This window comes from Hemitrygon akajei, chromosome 31, assembly GCF_048418815.1.
Source record: "Hemitrygon akajei chromosome 31, sHemAka1.3, whole genome shotgun sequence".
Taxonomy (NCBI): Eukaryota; Metazoa; Chordata; class Chondrichthyes; order Myliobatiformes; family Dasyatidae; genus Hemitrygon; species Hemitrygon akajei.
In genome coordinates, this window is record NC_133154.1 from 15,442,662 (window position 1) to 15,461,235 (window position 18,574).

Genomic DNA, 18,574 nt, shown 5'->3' on the forward strand with positions numbered 1-18,574 from the left:
GATATTGTCATTTAAAGTAAAATTGGATAAGTATATGGACAGGAAAGGAATGGAGGGTTATGGGCTGAGTGCGGGCCAGTGGGACTAGGTGAGAGTAAGCGTTCAGCACGGACTAGAAGGGCCAAGATGGCCTGTTTCCATGCTGTAATTGTTATATAGGGTTAAATATAGGGTTAATATTTAATATTAATGAACTTTAGTTTGTTATTTATGTGTGATTCGTTGGTAGATTTAATCGTATGTTATCATATGCTATGTGTCTGTTATGTGCTTTACTCCCTGGTTCAAAGAAAAGTTGTCTCAATTCTATAGACATTATATGGTTATATATGTTATAAACATGTATATAGTTAAATGACAATAAACTTCATTTGACTTGACTTGAAGCTGCAGGAGAAACTCAGTGGATTGAGAAGTATCTGAAAGGAGCTGTCGACCTGATATCCTGGTGACTGTGTTGCATTAATTTCCTGAGATGTTCTGTCCAAACTGTGAACTGGAGATGGGGATAAAATCATTTGCAGCACCTCTGAATGTGAAGGCCTTGCTGAGTATCCCTTGTCCTTGCTCGTCTACAATTCTCTAGTCACTCCGAGATCCTAGCTTCTTACCAGATGGTGAGTACACGAATCCATCGCTAGTTCACACACCTAATTCTATCAAAGTTTCAAAGTGATTTTATTATCAAAGTATCTATATGTCACCATATACTACCATGAGAGTCATTTTCTTGCAGATATGTACAGGGGAAAACAAATTATAACAGAATATTATGCAGACAAAGACTGACAAACACCAAAATGAAGACAAACCGTGCATTAAAAAAAAATAGCATCAATGGAGAGGAGTGAAGAGTCAACGTTTCAGGCCAAGGGGGTCTCGACTCGAAACGTTGACTGCTTGCTCCGTTCCATAGATGCTGCCTGGCCTGCTGAGTTCCTCCAGCATTTTGTATGAGTTGGCATTGGTATATTTTTAATGTTGCCCACGTCTCAATGTTGCCCATTCTGTCATTACTTTAAAGCTTCTGTGCATTTGATGGTGAATGATCGTGACCAGTGATGGACACTTGACCTTCATGAACTCTTTTCTAAGGGGGTACCGAAGGAAATCACAGTATCACCATGTATTCCGGTATAAAGTCTAAACCCAGCCCACTCACAGCCAGTTGGAATCCTGCCCAGAACTTCATTACTTCGCATTTCTCCATGCCTGACCATCACCACAAGTACATTAATCTTAAACATGTTGTGTAAACTGATGTCAATTCACCCTAACTAGGATATTAGAAGTGAAAGTGACTTAAATTTCTTATTGGTATGGCCTTATTGCGAACATAGTGCCAGCTACTTTCTTACCAGTGATCTGAAATGACACAGCCACCACCGGGCAGGAGGTAGGAGGCAGAAGTCCACACCTCCGAGTTCAAGAAAAGGTACTTCCCTTCATCCAACCTACACAACCTGAAGCGCTACCGCGGTACGGCAAGCAGGCCGCTTTGCACTATTTTTGTTTAATTTCTTATATAATTTTACATGATTTATGTTTAATTTGTTAGCTTTTCTTGTGAATGTGTGTACCCGACGCTATGTGCCTGTGATGCTGCCACAGCCAAGTTTTTCAGGTGGCATATAAGCACCTGAACTAAGCAGAAACCAGGGGACGATAGGTGCGGGAATCTGGAGCAAGGATCAAGCTGCTGGGGGGGAATTCAGAGGATCAAGCTGCATCTGTTGGAGGGGAGGGGTGGTGGGGAAGGAATTACCCATATTTTGGGTGCATCAGCGTGATTTCTTTCCTCCAGCAGACTGTTGATCCAGCACTAAGCAGCCAGGGCTAAATGGCCTACAGTTGTATTGATGCTTATCCTGGAGATGGCCTCATATGACCATCTAACAATTACAGCACAGAAACAGGCCATCTCGGCCCTTCTAGTCCGGGCCAAACGCTTACTCTCACCTAGTCCCACCGACCTGCACTCAGCCCATAACCCTCCATTCCTTTCCATATACCTATCCAATTTTTTAAAAAATGACAAAATCGAACCCAAACCCTCGTAAAATCGTATCAAACCCTCAACCCTCACCAGAGGGACTTCTGGAGATTCCAGAAGGGTTGTAGGGAGCAAGTGACTGGGGCCACTGAAACCATCCCCCTCCCACGAACCAGGTGGCTTCAGATAGTCAGGTTCTAGGTCGTTTCAAAGACCCCCACCCCTCCCCACTCCCACCTAATGGTGTAAGCAAGCTCTGGTGATAAAAAGGCGACCACTTCCAAATCAAAATGTAGCTTTTATTCATTATAAACATACAAAGGAACAGGTGAACCTATAAATGTCTTGAGCCATCCAATTCCAGTGGTGATTTTTGAGTCTGTGGACCACACTCAAATCTTCATCTGAATTCAGATTTAAAAAAAACACCCTGGCGTAAAATAATTAGGAGAGAGGATTGCTTAATAAAAAACATGTACATTTAAAAACTTAAAAGTGGAGTTCACTGCGTAAGTAGGAATGTCCCATTATGGCTTTGAACATAGACAGCTCCAGAGATAGCTAATCAGAATAAACATACATTAATCACAGATACAAACTGCTTGTAGAGAGCATCCTAACAATTAGTAAAATACAGCGGTTTAGTAAAAAATAACAAAATCAGCATGTATCACTTTTTTTTTGGAGCTGTTTTTATAAAAGGGTGCCTTTCACTCAGGAACTTTTACTTTTTCTTTGGCCAAGTTAGAGAGCATTGTTTAATTTGTTTTTAAATTCTGGTCTTTTAGATCCTGCTAGTTTGTTAAGTGTGATTGCTGCCATCTGCAAATACCTCCATCTACACTGAATGCCTCTAGACTCAAACATCCCGTACACCCCAGGAAATCAGCACAGTGTCGAAGTGAGGATGCCGGGATGCTTGGAGTTGTTACCGCTGCAAGCTACTAAACTCCAGACTGGGAAAGCACCTTCCAGTGCTGTTACTTTTGTCAGATTTAGTTATAATAGTTACAGCTGTTCACCTGGTAAGTGTCACTGGGCAAGCCTCTTACACTACGGAAAAAGAGATCAGTACCCCTGGCTCTCCATAAGGGCCAACAGTTAAAATTCAGCTCTTTTAAAAACTTAAATGAACACTGCGACAGAACAAACAGCACAGCAGAATTCTCTAGAAAACAAAGAGTAGTTCCATTCAGTTTTAAAAGTCTAAAACAAAGTAATTTTGAAGTAAAGGTTGATCTTATTGAACTACACAATTAACGGTTGTAATCTGCAATTATAATGCATTGTTTATTAGTAGGGCCTGGCTTCTCTCAACAAACGTCTGGATTTATCCTCTGGGATTAGAAGCTACACACATGCACAGATCCTGCCTGCTCGTCGACAGGGCACTAACCACAAGACCTGGTAGTCCGGAGCGAAGATAGTCACAGCAGCATACAGCATTTATAGTCCCCTGTCACAATCCCAAAGTCCAACACCAGCTCCAACACATGATTACTGCATACACATTGGTTTGTTTTAAAAATGCAAGACACAATAAGTTCCTGACAAAATAAAAAGTCTCCTTACTAAATTCGAAAAACATTTTTTTTTAAACTGTATGTACACAAAAGTTTCTGAGGATTTCAGACAGAAAACTAGGCCGGTCCTCCATCGCCAGGCAGGTCAGCGATCACTTCTTGGATTTCTTTGCGGGCGCCTTGCGTTTTGGGGCTTTCTTCACCTTGGCCTTGACCGGCTTGATCTTCTTTGTCTTTTTGGGCGTGGCCGGCTTCTTCTTTGGCGTCTTGGGCTTCTTCTTCCCGGCCTTGGTCTTCTTCGCCTTCGGTGCAGCCTTCACCGCCTTCTTGGTCGCCGCCGCCTTTCTGGGCGAGGCGCTCTTCTTGACGGTCTTGGCCACCTTCTTGGCCGCCTTCTTGGGCTCGTCCGCCTTGGCCAGCCGGAAGGAGCCGGAGGCCCCCGTGCCCTTGATGTGCTTGATGACCCTGCTCATCAGCAGCCTCTTCAGCCCCAGTTTCACCTGAATGTCTGCGCTGTCGCCCACGTTGTACTCTTTCTTGATGTAGGCCTGGATGGCTTGCCTGGAGACACCACCACGGCTGTTCAAAGCTTTGATGGCAGCTGTGATCATCTCAGTGTACTTGGGGTGGTCCAATGACTTCTTGACAGTCTTGGACCTCTTGCCTTTGGGCGCCACTGGAGCTGAGTTCTCAGTCATTCTCAGTCTTCCTGCTGGTTCACTTTAAGATGAATGGGGCAGCTGCTTCCTCAAAAGCCAAGAGCGAAAGGGGAGCTTTGTCAGCACTTCTGGAGACTGGTACCACGGCACCTCAGCCCGGACGCCTCTGCTCTCAAGTGCTTTTCAGCACCTCTGCGCTGACGCTGGGAATTAGTAGGCTCGGCGCGGACCTGACTGAGAACAGCAACTGCTGGCAGCTCCGAGCAGGCAAAAATGGCGAGCTGTGCTTCCATCTGTGTTTCTTCGCCTGCAAAAACGGCCGATCCCGGCCACTTCCCGGCGCCCCCCGGCCGCGCCGGCCGCCCCGCCGCCAACCTCACTCCTTCCTCTTGCCTTCGCCGCGGGCAGGGCCGGCCGGCGCCGCCCGGACCGGACGCAATCGGTGGAAAACGACGCGAGGACTCTGCGGGCGGACGCAGAAATTGGGATTTCTGCTAAAAAATCTGGAAATCGCAAAGGCCGATGCATCCGCTGCCGAATGCAAAATAAAATATAATGCTTGCCCAACGTGTACAGCAGAGATGAGCGGCGCTTTCGTGGTTCGGCTCTCAGTAATAAAGCGATACATTTAGTCAACTAACACAGGAACACACTGGGATCCGCCATTGACTCCGTGACGTCTTCCACTATTTTATTTACAATTAATTTTAAACGAGTTTCAAACTCGTGCAATGTGTGGAATGGGTGCTGCTTGGGACTGCTTTGAAGTTTAAAGGACATATCTGGATGCTTTGTTGGTGACTTTGCGACCCTGTTACGGTGTTTTGTAAACCTGCACTCCGGGCTGACCGAAGGTTCAAAGCTCTTCGTCTTTTGCTGCTGAAGTCTTCAACGGGGTCTAAGTTTGGGGTTAGAAGCTGGAAGGGGTTGGAATTTGATTTCGGTGCTTTGGTCCCTGTTTACAGTCCCGTTATCAGCAAGTCGGAGCCCCGGGGACACTTTAATTTCTTTTTAAAAAATAATGCGTAGGGAGGGATTAATCGGCTGAACTGTGAGATGCGTTTCGTTCTTTGCAAACCCGGAGTTGCTCAGCACCAGAGCTCCGGCGGTATTGCAAAGAACTTAATTTAAAAGTTCCAGAGAGGGTCAGCAAGTCGAGAGGAGACGAATTTGGAGCGGGTTAACTGTACACTGTCATCTTTCCCGACATAAATGCACGGGGCTAAACGAGCAGGGATTTGCAATGAAGTGAATGGCAAGTTGTTTACTCTGTCGGCTCTGCGTTGAAGCGCCCGGGCCGGGACCAACAATTGCTATTTGGTTAAGTTTATTTTAGCAGGGGCAACTTGTTAAATGCAGAGTTGCATTGCACTTGAGCAGACACAAGTGTCTTGAATAAAGAGAGGAGAGTTGTAAAGTGGAAAGGCATCTCCTTGTAGATTAGCGCGATCGCCATCTTGGATTGTGTTATTTTAACAGTTTAAAATCAGGAAACCCAGGTTTATTGCTCTCTTTAAATTAAGCAACTCCCTTTGTACGAGTTACCAATGTTAAGTATTGTAATTGTTTTATTGTGACGGGAACTGATTGCAGATGTCACCGGGAGAGGGGAAGATTTGACTTGGAAATAATGTACTTCCCTCCTGACCGTTTGAAATGCGTGGTTTAAACGGGGGGCGTTACTGTGTTCTTTGCTTTAAACACACGTTGTGTCAAATTATTTCAGCCTGGGGGGTTTTGCCCTAGAGCACCAGTACACTATCCAGCCCGATTTAAATACTGGGAAGATCCTCCACACCAAAGCCTGATGGACCATTTCCAAAGTCAAAACTTTCCTTGGGGTAAAACTGGTTAAACTCAAGGGGATTACCACACAAGGGGTTTATCCATCCCTCAACTAATTCAGCTCCCTCCTTCCGTCCGCCTGCCTCTGGTTAAATTGATGGCTTTATCACTTCAGCCGCCTCTCATTCTCCTTGTTTCCGATCTCTGGACCTTTGTTAGAAAGCGACTTTCCGATCCTTTCTCTCATATCGTTACCCTTCCTCTACCTTTCCCCCCACCCCACCCCGCAAACTTTCCCCGTCTTCTGTGACGCACATCCCTGCCCCGCTTCCATCTCGTCTCTCATTCTCTCCCTGTACTCATAGTGGGGGTCAGAGGCGAGACGTGAAGAAAGAAATGGGTGTTATCCTCCCCAACACTCTTCACTCCATCTTCCCTCTTAACTATCTTTCTCTCTCTCCCTCCCTCCCTCCTTCCTTCCTCCATTATCTCACTCTGTGGCCCCTTCCTGCAGGGCTTTCCAACCTGGGGTCCATGGAGCCCTTGGTCCGTGACGTTCAAAAAGGTTGGGGACCCCCGATCTACCATCTCTCTCTCTCTCTCTCCCTGTGCTTTTGTGCCCTTTCTCCACACTCTGCCCAGTTCCTCCTTTCTTTCTGCCCTCATCCTCCGAACTATCGCTCTGTCTTCTCGTACTTCACTCTCCTGGCCGTTCTCCCCGCTCTCTTTGCCCTCTTTTCCAGTCTGTCTCTCTCTCCACCCTCTTACCCTATTCTTTCTGTGTTCTCTTCCTCCACTCTCTCTCTCTCTCTCTCTCTCTCTGCCTTCTTTCTCAACTCTCCAGATTTGCAATTTTTGCCTCTCCCCCCCCCCCCCCCCGGGTGCTGTCTTCAATCTATGCCTTGTTCCTCTTCTCTGCCCCTCTCTCCCTCTGTGCCCTTTTCGCCCCGGTCTCCACCCCCACCCCCCCGCATCTTGTCCATTCTCTCAATCCCTCTTACTGTAACTTTCTTACTGCTGGCCTCGTTTATTTTCCACCTTTAACTTTACTTTCCATTTCGTCTCTCCTCCCATTTCAATCTGTTGTCGCTGCGTTTTTCTTTCTATTTATCCCTCTTTCTTTGACATTGCTCTCGCCGCCGTCTGTTCTATTTAAGCAGTCACACCCTCAGGTTGAATGGACCGTATCTGCTCGCACGTCCAATGGCAGCCGCTCTTAGACGACCCAACGCATTCCTATTGGCTCGTCTTCCCTTGAGGTTGCGGTGAGTCAAACATCCATTGAGGAAGGTTGCGTGGTGTCGATTAAAGTTGAGTAACACTGTACTATTGCGTTTCATTCCTTGATTTATATAGAAGTAAGGTCTCGTTAAATGTCCGCGAGGGAGTTTAACACTTGTCGAATGCGGGACAGTCCAGAAGCCACGATTGGAAAGTGAAAAATTATCTGCAGAGCGATGGGGAAAGGAGAGGAAATGTGGAACAGTTTAATCCCCCTAGGAAACCAGTACAGGATTGGTCTCCCGGGCTCTTAGGATGTAAAATTGGCTGGGACTGCATTGGATTTTGCAGACACTTGCAGCGTTCGGATGAATAGTTCTTGCAGCCTACACCCCGGGCAGTAATTCCTGGCTCTCCCTCCCTTCCTGAATGTTTGCCCCCTCCCTTCCTGAATGTTTGCCCCCTCCCCTTTTTTTTTGCTGCGACTGAGAAGCGAGAGCAACCCAGCTCCCCGTACCGGTGAAGCGACTTCAAAGCACCGGGTGGCGAGCCTCCCGCGCAAAGTGCCCTGGGAAGTGTAGTAACTCTCGCTCCCGGACTTGTCCGCCCAGCGCAGGACTACAAATCCCAGCATGCCACACGCCTTAGGCGGGGCGGGCACCCAAATCTGATCTGGGACCCCCCCGAGTCTGCAGAGATAGATCATATTAGTGCGGTCCTGCCTCCAGTTGAATCCCAATCCTTTCACACCGAAAACTCTTGATCTCTCAATCTACCTACTCTGAACCGAGGCGCTTTATTTGTCAATCTGCACTGCACTTTGTAACACTTAGGTTTATCTTTAACCCTTTGTACACCCTCGCTGACCCTTTGTGTAGAATGATATGTTTGGATGGCATGTAAACCTAAGTTTTTAAACTGTATCTCGGCACACATGGTAATAATAAATCAATTACGCAAGGAAGACCGTAGATGCTGGAAATCTGCAGCAATCTGTAAAACACCGGCAGGTCCGGCAGTAAATCTGGAGGGAAATGTTTTGGGTTGAGGCCCTTCATCGGAATTAATTACAAGGTCAGTGCTCAACGACAGTTTTCTCCCCTCAACCCTCCCACACACACACACACGTTATTTGAAAATCCCAAGTTCTAAGTAATTGCGTGTTGGTTGGGAAACTGGACATCCCTGCTGCCCGTCAGTTGACATCCTGGTATGTGCCTCAGGAGTGACGTCATTGTCAGACATCACAGCACAGAAACGGCCCTTCAGCCCAGCTTGATGCCTGCTAACCCCAGATGCTCACGTCTCTTCCCCCCCACCCCCCACCCCCATGTTTGGCCCATATCCCTCTAAACCTTTCCAGTCCATGTACCTGGCCAAATACATTTTAGATTTTGGTACGGGACCTGTTTCTGGCAGATGGTCAAGAGGCCTGTCAGTGCAGACCCCCGGGAGGCACATCTGGGAGAGCTGCTGCAGCTGCCGCTGTCTATGTGGAGTTTGCATGCTCTACCTGTGATCCCCTGGCTCCAGTTACTGCCCCCATCCCAAAGCCTTGCACGCAGGTGCATTAATTGGCCACTGTAAATTGACGGAAGCGTGGTAGAATCTGGGAGGTGTTGATCGGGATGAAATGGAACTTATGCCGGAATGCTGTAACCAGGTGGGCTGGATGGGACAAAGGGCCTGGTTCTACCCCACTGACCTACTTAGTCAGTGACCGCAGCGACACCTCTCCATTACTGTCGGCTGGGCAGAGGGATCCGAGATCTGGGGGTGGAGAGGCAAAGGCAAGTGCCCCACGGGACTGCAGACGCTGGGATCTGGATCAGTGGGTCAGGGAAGTCCAGCTGAAGCGTCTTGGTCTGAAACATTGGCTGTCTTCTATTTCCCTCCATGGTTGCTGCCTGCCCCGCTGAGTTCCTCCGGCTCCTTGTGTGTTGCTCCAACGGTAAAGAGCCTCCCCGCTCACAGAGTCACCGTCCTGCCAGCGGGACCTCGCTGATGAGCAACGTATTCACGGGCTTGGGTCTTCCACAGAGATACGCGACGTTTCGCGAAAGCCTTGGCTGTGCTCGCTTTCTCAGTGGAGGCCAAGACCACGGTGACTCCCCATTTCCTTGCCTCGAGATTTTCCCCAGCAACTTGATGTGTTTCCCGGTCTGCCACTCACTGGGGTCCTGGAGCGACCACCCAGGTCACTCATGACATGTGCCAGTGACAGGAATCCTGATTCTGACTTTGCGCTCACCGAGGAGCAGGCGGGATCTCAGGGTCTTCCTTCCCACCATCACTGGCAGCATTGACTCCACTCGTGTCACCTTTGGTGCTCCCGCGGCTGCAATGGTTCCCACTCCCTCAGAGTAGCAAGGGAGCTGTGGATTATCAGAAGAATTCCCGATAGACAGTGCCTTCATCCTCGGGGAGACATTTTCATCAGACCAAAAGACTATAAGACATAGGTGTAGAAGCAGCATAAAAGCCAGGATCAACAGGCTCCGGGACAACTTCTTCCACCAGGCCATCAGACTGCTTAATTCATGCTGACACAATTGTATTTCTGTTACATTGACTGTCCTGTCGTACATGCTATTTATTATATTTTACTGTAATTGCACATTTAGATGGAGATGTAACAAAGATTTTTACTCATTTATACGAAGGATGTAAATAATAAAGTCAATCCAATTCACAGAATCATACAGTGTAGAAACAGGACCTGTGGCATAACTGGCTCATGCTAACCAAGATCCTTCACTAAGCTGATTCCATTTGCCTGCATTTGGCCCATACCCCTCTAAGCCAGGGGTTCCCAACCTTTTTTATGCCATGGACTCCTGCCATTAACCAAGGGATCCATGGACCACAGGATGAGAACCTCTACTGTAAACCTTTTCTAACAATGCACGTGTCCAGCTACCTTTCAAGTGTTGATAAAGTACCTGTATTTGCCTCTTCCTCTGGTAGTTCATTCCAAATGGAAACATCTCTCTGGGTGAAAATGAATTGCTCCTCAGGTTTCTGTTAAACCTTTCCCCTCTCCCCTTAAACTTATGCCCTCTAGTTCTTGATTCCTCAACCATTGGATAAAGACTGCACATTAACTATACCCCGAGGATTTTAAGTACCTTATTCTCCTACACTCTAAGTCCTAACCCGCTCAACCTCTCTCAATATCTCAGTCCTTTGAGTCCTGACAGCATCCTTGTAGATCTCTTCTGCCCTCTTTCCAGCAGACCGACCAAAACTGAACATAATACTCCAAGTATGGTTTCACCAGCATCCTGTACGTCTGCAATATAACATCCCAACTTCTAAACTCAGTGCCCCTGACTGGAGGCCAGCATGCCAAAACCTGCCTTCACTACCAATGACACAAGTTGACCTGAAGGCAGAGGTGAACTTCACTGCATGGTACTGGAGCGTAGTAACGCCTTGCTAGCTGCTCTTAGCATATCAATTCATGACATCTGTTGTAATGGTTTTTAAAATCTCAGTTCTATGACTTTAAGAATTAATAACAACTTTTGCTTAAGTCTGCTTCCAGATCTGGCAATCTTCCAATCCCAAGGACAGATTCTACCCTCCAGAACAGACCTCTTGTATGATAAATTCCTACAAATGAACTTTGGAGAGCATTATGACAAGTTGCATCCTTGCATAGTATGGAAGTTCTAATGCTCTCTGTCACGGGCAAAACCTTCCCCATTGACAAGGACATCTTTGAAAGGCAGTGCCCATCATTAAGAACCCTCGCCATCTGGGACACACCCTCTTCTCATTACTATCATCAGGGAGGAGAAACAGGAGTGTGGAGAATCACACTCAGCTTTTTTTTTTTAGGAACAGTTCTTCCCCTCCACCATCAGATTTCTGACTGGTCCATGAAACCGCAAACCTCTCTATTTCGTTCTTTTTTTTCTATTACATATTTATTATTGAATCTTACAGTAATCTTATGTCTTGTGGATCCAGTGGATGTAGTGTACCTCGATTTTCAGAAGGCATTTGATAAGGTCCCACATAGGAGATTGGTGGGTAAAATCAAAGCTCAGGGCATTGGGGGGGGAAGGCATTGACATGGATAGAAAACTGGTTGGCAGATAGAAAGCAAAGGGTAGCGGTGAATGGGTGTTTCTCGGAATGGCAGGTGGTGACTAGTGGGGTGCCACAGGGCTCGGTATTGGGACCACAGCTGTTTATAATTTGCGTCAACGATTTGGATGAAGGCATTGAAAATAACATCAGCAAATTTGCTGATGATACTAAGCTGGGTGGCAGTGTGACATGTGATGAGGATGTTAGGAGAATTCAGGGTGACTTGGATAGGCTGGGTGAGTGGGCAGATACTTGGCAGATGACGTTTAATGTGAATAAGTGTGAGGTTATCCACTTTGGGAGTAAGAACAGGAAGGCAGATTATTATCTGAACAGTGTAGAGTTAGGTAAGGGAGAAATACAAAGATCTAGGAGTCCTTGTTCATCAGTCACTGAAGGTGAATGAGAAAGTGCAGCAGGCAGTGAAGAAGGCTAATGGAATGTTGGCCTTTATTACAAAGGGAATTGAGTACAAGAGCAAGGAAATCCTCTTGCATTTGTACAGAGCCCTGGGGAGACCACACCTGGAGTATTGTGTACAGTTTTGATCTCCAGGGTTAAGGAAGGACATCCTGGCTGTAGAGGAAGTGCAGCGTAGATTCACGAGGTTAATTCCTGGGATGTCTGGACTGTCTTACGCAGAGAGGTTAGAGAGACTGGGCTTGTACACGCTGGAATTAAGGAGATTGAGAGGAGATCTGATTGAAACATATAAGATTATTAAGGGATTGGACAAGATAGAGGCAGGAAATATGTTCCAGATGCTGGGAGAGTCCAGTACCAGAGGACATGGTTTGAGAATAAGGGGTAGGTAATTTAGGACAGAGTTAAGGAAAAACTTCTTCTCCCAGAGAGTTGTGGGGGTCTGGAATGCACTGCCTTGGAAGGTAGTGGAGGCCAATTCTCTGGATGCTTTCAAGAAGGAGCTAGATAGGTATCTTATGGATAGGGGAATCAAGGGATATGGGGACAAGGCAGGAACCGGGTATTGATAGTAGATGATCAGCCATGATCTCAAAATGGCAGTGCAGGCTCGAAGGGCCGAATGGTCTACTTCTGCACCTATTGTCTATTGCACTATAAACCGTAAATTTCACAACAAATGCCAGTGATAATGAAAATAATTCGCACTCTGAACTCGATTTCCCAATCTACCTCATCATGACCCTTGATTCTTATTGTCTACCTGCTCAGCACTTTCTCTGCAACTCTAAGATTATATCCTGCATTTGCTTATTATTTTTTCTTTTGGTACCACCTTGATGTACTTCTGTTTGGAGTGATCCGTTTAGCTGGCATGCAAAACAAAGTTTTCCTCTGTATCTCAGTACATGTGACAATAATAAACCTTTGTCAAACAGTGACTGCCAAGGAACAAGAAGTTTAGCAGGATCTTGCCACGAACCGTAGGGGTTCTCTGTGGGGCAGTAGGGTCAGGTTGGTTGAGGACCTGGATCTTGAACGCTTCAGTGAAAGTGTTGATGGTGACTTGGATTACGGCCCCCAGGCATGGACCAAAATGAGAAGCGCGGCTCAGCCACTGCAGTTGGTAGCTCGGTGGTTCGATTCCCACCGTGGTCTTGGAGGACTTTGTACTTGTTCTTCGTGACCGCGTGGGTTTTGTCAATTTCCCTGGTTTCCTCTCCCATCCCAAAAGCATGCAGGTTGGGATAGGAAAGGTCTGGACGTGCTAAGTTGACGTCGGAAGCATGGCAACACTTGCAAGCTGCCCCCAGTACAATCCTCGCTGATTTAATGTGACGCAAACAACACATTTCATTGTATGTTACAATATCAGAATCAGGTTCAATATCACCCGCATGGTCGTGAAATTTGTTAACTTTGCGGCAGCAGTGCAATGCAATACATACTAATAGAACAAAACCGAAATACAGTAATATATATGCATATTAATTAGTTAAAATAAGTGGTGCAAAAACAGAAATAAAATAAGTAGTGAGGTAGTGTTCACGGGTTCAATGTCCATTTAGAAATCTGATGGCCGAGGGAAAGAAGCTATCATTTGTGACATATGAAACTAAAAAAATTCTATATCTTTAAAGCTTGAGTGATCTTTGTTCTGGTGCATAGTGAACAGTTTTTCACAAGTTGTGCTGAAAGGAATGTGTGTTGGAGGTGAGGCCAACATTGTAGCAAGAAGTTCTGTTTGCACCGGTCTTCACTGAGATTGGTTCATTGTACATCCATTGGTTAGGGTCATTGAGATGGAGGTGAACTGCTGTGGACTGCTGAATTAGACCATAAGGCACAGAAGCAGAATTAGGCCATTCAGCCCATCGAGTCTGCGCTGCCATTCCATCACGGCTGATTTATCATCCCTCTCAACCCCCATTCTCCTGCCTTCTCCCTGTAATCTTTGACGTCCTGATTAATCAAGAAAATACTGAACACTGCCTTAAATTTACACATTGTCTTGGCCTGCACAGTTGTCTGCAACAGATTCACCACCTTCTGTCAAAAGAAATATTTCCTCAACTCTGGTCTAAATGGACGTAACTCAACTCAGAGGCTGTGCCCTCCAGTCCAAGATTCCCCCACTATAGGAAACATCCTTTCCACATCCCACTCTATGTCTTTCAATATTCGATACTTTACAGTGAGGTCCCCCCCACCCCCCATTCTAAACTCTTGTGAGTACAGGCCCAGAACCATTAAATGCTCCTCATAGGTTAACTCTTTCATTCCTGGGATCATTCTCCTGAACCTCTTCTGGATCGTCTCCAATGTCAGCACATCCGTTCTTTGATAAGGGGCCCAAAACTGCTCACAATACTCCAAGTCTGGTCTGGCCAATCCCTCGTAGAGCCTTGGCATTATATCCTTACTATGGTATTTTAGTTCTCCCAAAATGAATGCTAACATTGCATTTACTTTACGTAACACCGACTCAACTTGCAAGTTAACCTTTAGGGAATCCTGAATGGGGACTCCCAAATCCCTTTGTACCTCTGAGTTTTGAATTTTCTTCCCATTTAGAAAATAGTCTATATTTTTGTTTTACCAAAGTGCATGACCATAGGCTTCCTGACACTATATTCCATTTACTTCTTTGACCATTCCCTCAATCTATCCAGCTCCTTCTGTTTCCTCAACATTTCCTGCCCCTCCACCTACCTTCACATCATCCACAAAACCATCAATTCCATCACCCAAATCATTGATAGATAATGCAAAAGGAAGTGGTCCCAACACCAACCCCTGTGGCACACCACTAGTCACCAGCAGCCAACCAGAAACGGCTCTCATTATTCCCACTCATCGCCTCCTGCCAGTCAGCCAATCTTCTGTTCATGCTAGTACCTTTCCTGTAATATCTTGCTAAGCAGCCTCATGTGCGGCACCTTGTTAAAGGCCATCTGAAAATCCAATTAACTAACATCCACTGACTCTCCTTCGCCTGTTATTTCTTCGAAGACTTCTGACAAATTTGTCAGGCAAGGTTTCCCCTTTAGAAAGCCATGCTGACTTTGACCCATTCTATCATGTGCCTCCAAGTAATCTGACACCTCATCTTTACTGGTAGACTCCAACACCTTTCCAACCACTGAAGTCAGGCTAACTGGCCTATAATTTCCTTTCTTCTGCCTCCCTCCTTCCTTCCTTGAAGTGTGGAATAATATTTGCTATTTTCAAGTCTTCAGGAACCATTCTAGAATTTAGTGATGCTTGAAGGATCATTTTAAAGCCTCCATGATCTCTACAGCTACCACTTACAGAACCCTGGGTTCTATCTGGCTCAGGTGACTTATCTATCTTCAGACCTTTCAGCTTCCCAAGCAGCTTCTCCTTAGCAACGACACTTGCTACTGTCCCCTGACACTCTCACGTTCTGGCATTCTGCTATTGTCTTCCGCAGTGAAGACTGACGCAAACTACTTATTCAGTTCATCTGCTATATCTTTGCCTCCATTACTACCTCTCTGGCGTCATTTTTCAGTGGTCCGATAACCACTCTCACCCCTCTTTTACTCTTAATGTATCTGGAAAAACTTTTAATATCCTCTTTTATATTGTTGACTAGCATACCTTCATATTTCATCTTTTCGATCTCTATGGCTTTTTTAGTTGCCTTCTGTTGATTTTCATTAGCTTCCCAATCCTCTACCTTCTCACTAATTTTTGTTCTAGTTCTGCCCTCTCTGTCATACAGGGGGCGTTGGGAACAGACCCAAATGCAAGACACAGACACTGAAGTACTGGGAACGGGACTGGACTAGGGTTAGGGATGGGACTGGACACAGACCAGGAGCTGGGACAGAAACACAGACTTGGGCTAGGAAAGCAGGACCAGGATGAGGAACTGGGAACTAGGAGCCTGGGATTGGACTCCGAGCCAGAGACTGGACAAGGACCCAGAACCTGGGTCTTGACTCGGGCTCGGACCCTGGAACTAGGCTCGGACATGATAAGGCTTGGGTTCTTCGAGGAGCTCGGGTTCTTTGAGACTTTCCTGGGCAGGACGAGGTACTCCTACTAGAGCACAGGGCCGGGCACCTTCCTTGGACACTGGGCCAGGATGACTGCCAAGGTAAACCGTCGAGAAAACTGTCAGGGATTCAGATGGGGAGGGGAAGAGAACAGTCCTGCCTCAGGGTAATGGCAAAGACAGCCTGGCTTAACCAATGGAGGCAAGGAGAGAAAGGGACAGATCCCACCATACGGTAACAACAAGGACAGCCTGACTTACCCCACAGAGGCAAGGACAGGAAGGGAGCTCAATCCAGGGTGGCTCCAAGCCTCGGGGCAGCCAGCAACCATGGCTGGCTACATAAACAGCCAAATCCATACCACGATGACTGCTCCGACTAGAGACAACAAAGCTCCATGAAGCAGTGGTCCTCCAACCAGGCCAAGAGATCACAAATGGCTGCTCTAGCCTTCCACCAGCAGGTTGCTCCAAGGGGATACTGGCAAGACGAACAGACCCCACACTCAATCCCAGGGCCACTTATATTCCCAGCCACAAGACGAGAATCAGGTGCCTATGATTAAGCCCAACTGAAATGAGGGACAGCCGGAAGACCCGGAGTCCAGAGTCCAAGGACCGGACCTTGAACTGGAATGCGGATTTCACGGACCGGACCACAACACTCTCTTTAGCTTTTATGCTGTCTTTGACTTCACTTGTCAGCCACAGATGCCTCATCCTCCCTTTAGACTACTTCCTCACCTTTGGGATGTATCTTTCCTGTGCCTTCTGAACTTCCCCTGTAAGCTCCAGCCATTGCTGTTCTGCCATTATCCCTGCTAGTGTCCCCTTCCAATCAACTTTAGCCAGCTCCTCCCTCTATGTAATTCCCCTTACAGATACATCAAATTTTAGCTTCTGCACCTCAGTGGCAGGGTGAATTCTATCATATTATGATCTTTGTCTCCTAAAGGTTCATCTAGCTTAAGCTCACTAATCAAATCATTATGTAATCAATTACATAATGACCAATCCAGAATTGCCGTTTCCCTAGTAGGCTCAATCACAAGCAGCTATAAAAAGTCATCTCATAGAAAAGACATTCTACAAATTCCCTCTCTTGGAATCCAGCACCAACCTGATTTTCCAAATCTACCTGCATATTGAAATCCCCCCCCCCCATGATTATTGCAGCATTGTCCTTTTTACATGCCTTTTCTGTCTCCTTTTGTAATTTGTAGCCAAGATCCTGGCTACTTTCAGAATTTCAGGAGGATGTTCCACAACTCATAGACCATTACAGCACAGCACAGGCCCTTTAGCCCACAACGTTTTGCCAGTCCTTTAACCTTCTCTAAGATCAGCCTAATCCCAACCCCCTGCAAAGCAATCCATTTTTCTATCATACATGTGTCCAAGAGTCTCTTAAATGTCTATAATAGATCTGCCTCTACCATCACTTCTGGCACTGTGTTTCATGCACCTTCCACTCTCTGTGTTAAAAATAAACCCTTATTTTTGACATCCCCTCTATACTTTCCTCCAATCACTTTAAATTATGCCTCCTCAGATTCCTGCCAATCTCTAGTTTGGTTTCAGGGGCTTTCGTGTGATTGAACAAGGCCATATGTAATAGTTAGTCTTTGAATTGTTGCACAGTGATATCCACTCCATCTCTAAGTGGACAGTGTCCAGACTGCGATTAGAGGAGCTACTGAGGAACTTCACAGAAGGAGACATACAGGAGTGAGATAGATCAGCTGCTCGAGTGGTGTCGCAACAACAACTTTGCACTCAACCAAGGAATCGACTGTGGACTTCAGGAAGGGGAATGCACACCAGTCCTCATCAAGGGACCAGCAGGGAAATGGTGAGCAGCTTCAATTTCTTGGGTGTCAACATCTCTGAAGATCCATCCTGGGCCCAACATATTGAAGCAATTACGAAGAAGACAGATCAACGGCTAAATTTTATTAGGAGATTAGGTATATAACTAAAGACCCTAGCAAATTCCTATAGATGTACCATGGAGCACATTCTAACTGGTTGCATCACCGTCTGACGGGGGAGGGGGAACTGCACAGGATCAGAAAAAGCTGCAGAGGTTTGCAAATTCATCCAGTTCCATCATGGGCACTATCCTCCCTATCACCGAGGACATTTTCAAAAGAATGCCTGAAAAGGTGGCATCCATTATTAAGGATACCCATCACCTAGGACATGCTCTCTTCTATTAGTACCATCATGGAAAAGGTACAGGAGTCTGAAGACACACAGTCAACTTATAGCAACAGCTTCCTCCCCTATGCCATCGGACTTGTGCGAATGGACAATGAAGCAATCCATGAATAATACTTCTTGTACTACTCTTATACTCCGCATTTCATGACATGTACTTTGTTAGGTACACCTGAACACCTGCTCATTAATGGAAGTATCTAATCAGCCAATCATGTGGCAGCAACTCAGTGCATAAAAGCACAAAGACATGGTCAAGTAGCTCAGTTGATTTTCATACCAAACTTCAGAGTGAGGAAGAAACGTGATCTAAGTGACTTTGATCATGGAACAATTGTTGGCGCCAGATGGGGTGGTTAGAGTATCTCAGAAAGTACTGATCTTCTGAGATTTTCACGAACAACAGTCCCTAGAGTTTACAGAAAATGGTGCGAGAAACAAAAAAACATCCAGTGAGTGGCAGTTCCGTGAGTGAAAACACCTTGTTAACGAGAGAGGTCAGAGGGGAATGGCCAGACTGGTTCAAGCTTCCAGGAAGGCAACAGTAACTCAAAAAAAAAGGTGATGTGCAGAAGAGCATATCTGAATGCACAACATGTCGAACATTGTAGTGGATGGGCTACAACAA

At 46.3% G+C, this 18,574-nt stretch overlaps 1 protein-coding gene across 1 annotated transcript; it reads right to left on the bottom strand.

Moving 5' to 3' along the window:
* Positions 1 to 2,271: 2,271 nt before the first annotated feature.
* LOC140719231 (histone H1.0-A-like) lies at positions 2,272 to 4,214 on the bottom strand. The gene has a single exon (XM_073033693.1). It carries the CDS (start codon positions 4,212 to 4,214, stop codon positions 3,669 to 3,671), a length of 546 nt encoding a protein of 181 aa, XP_072889794.1. The 3' UTR covers positions 2,272 to 3,668.
* Positions 4,215 to 18,574: the final 14,360 nt, after the last annotated feature.

What these genes read in the sequence shown, in the direction of transcription:
- LOC140719231 (XM_073033693.1), bottom strand. Translation starts at nt 4,214, where the DNA reads ATGACTGAGAACTCAGCTCCAGTGGCGCCCAAAGGCAAGAGGTCCAAG.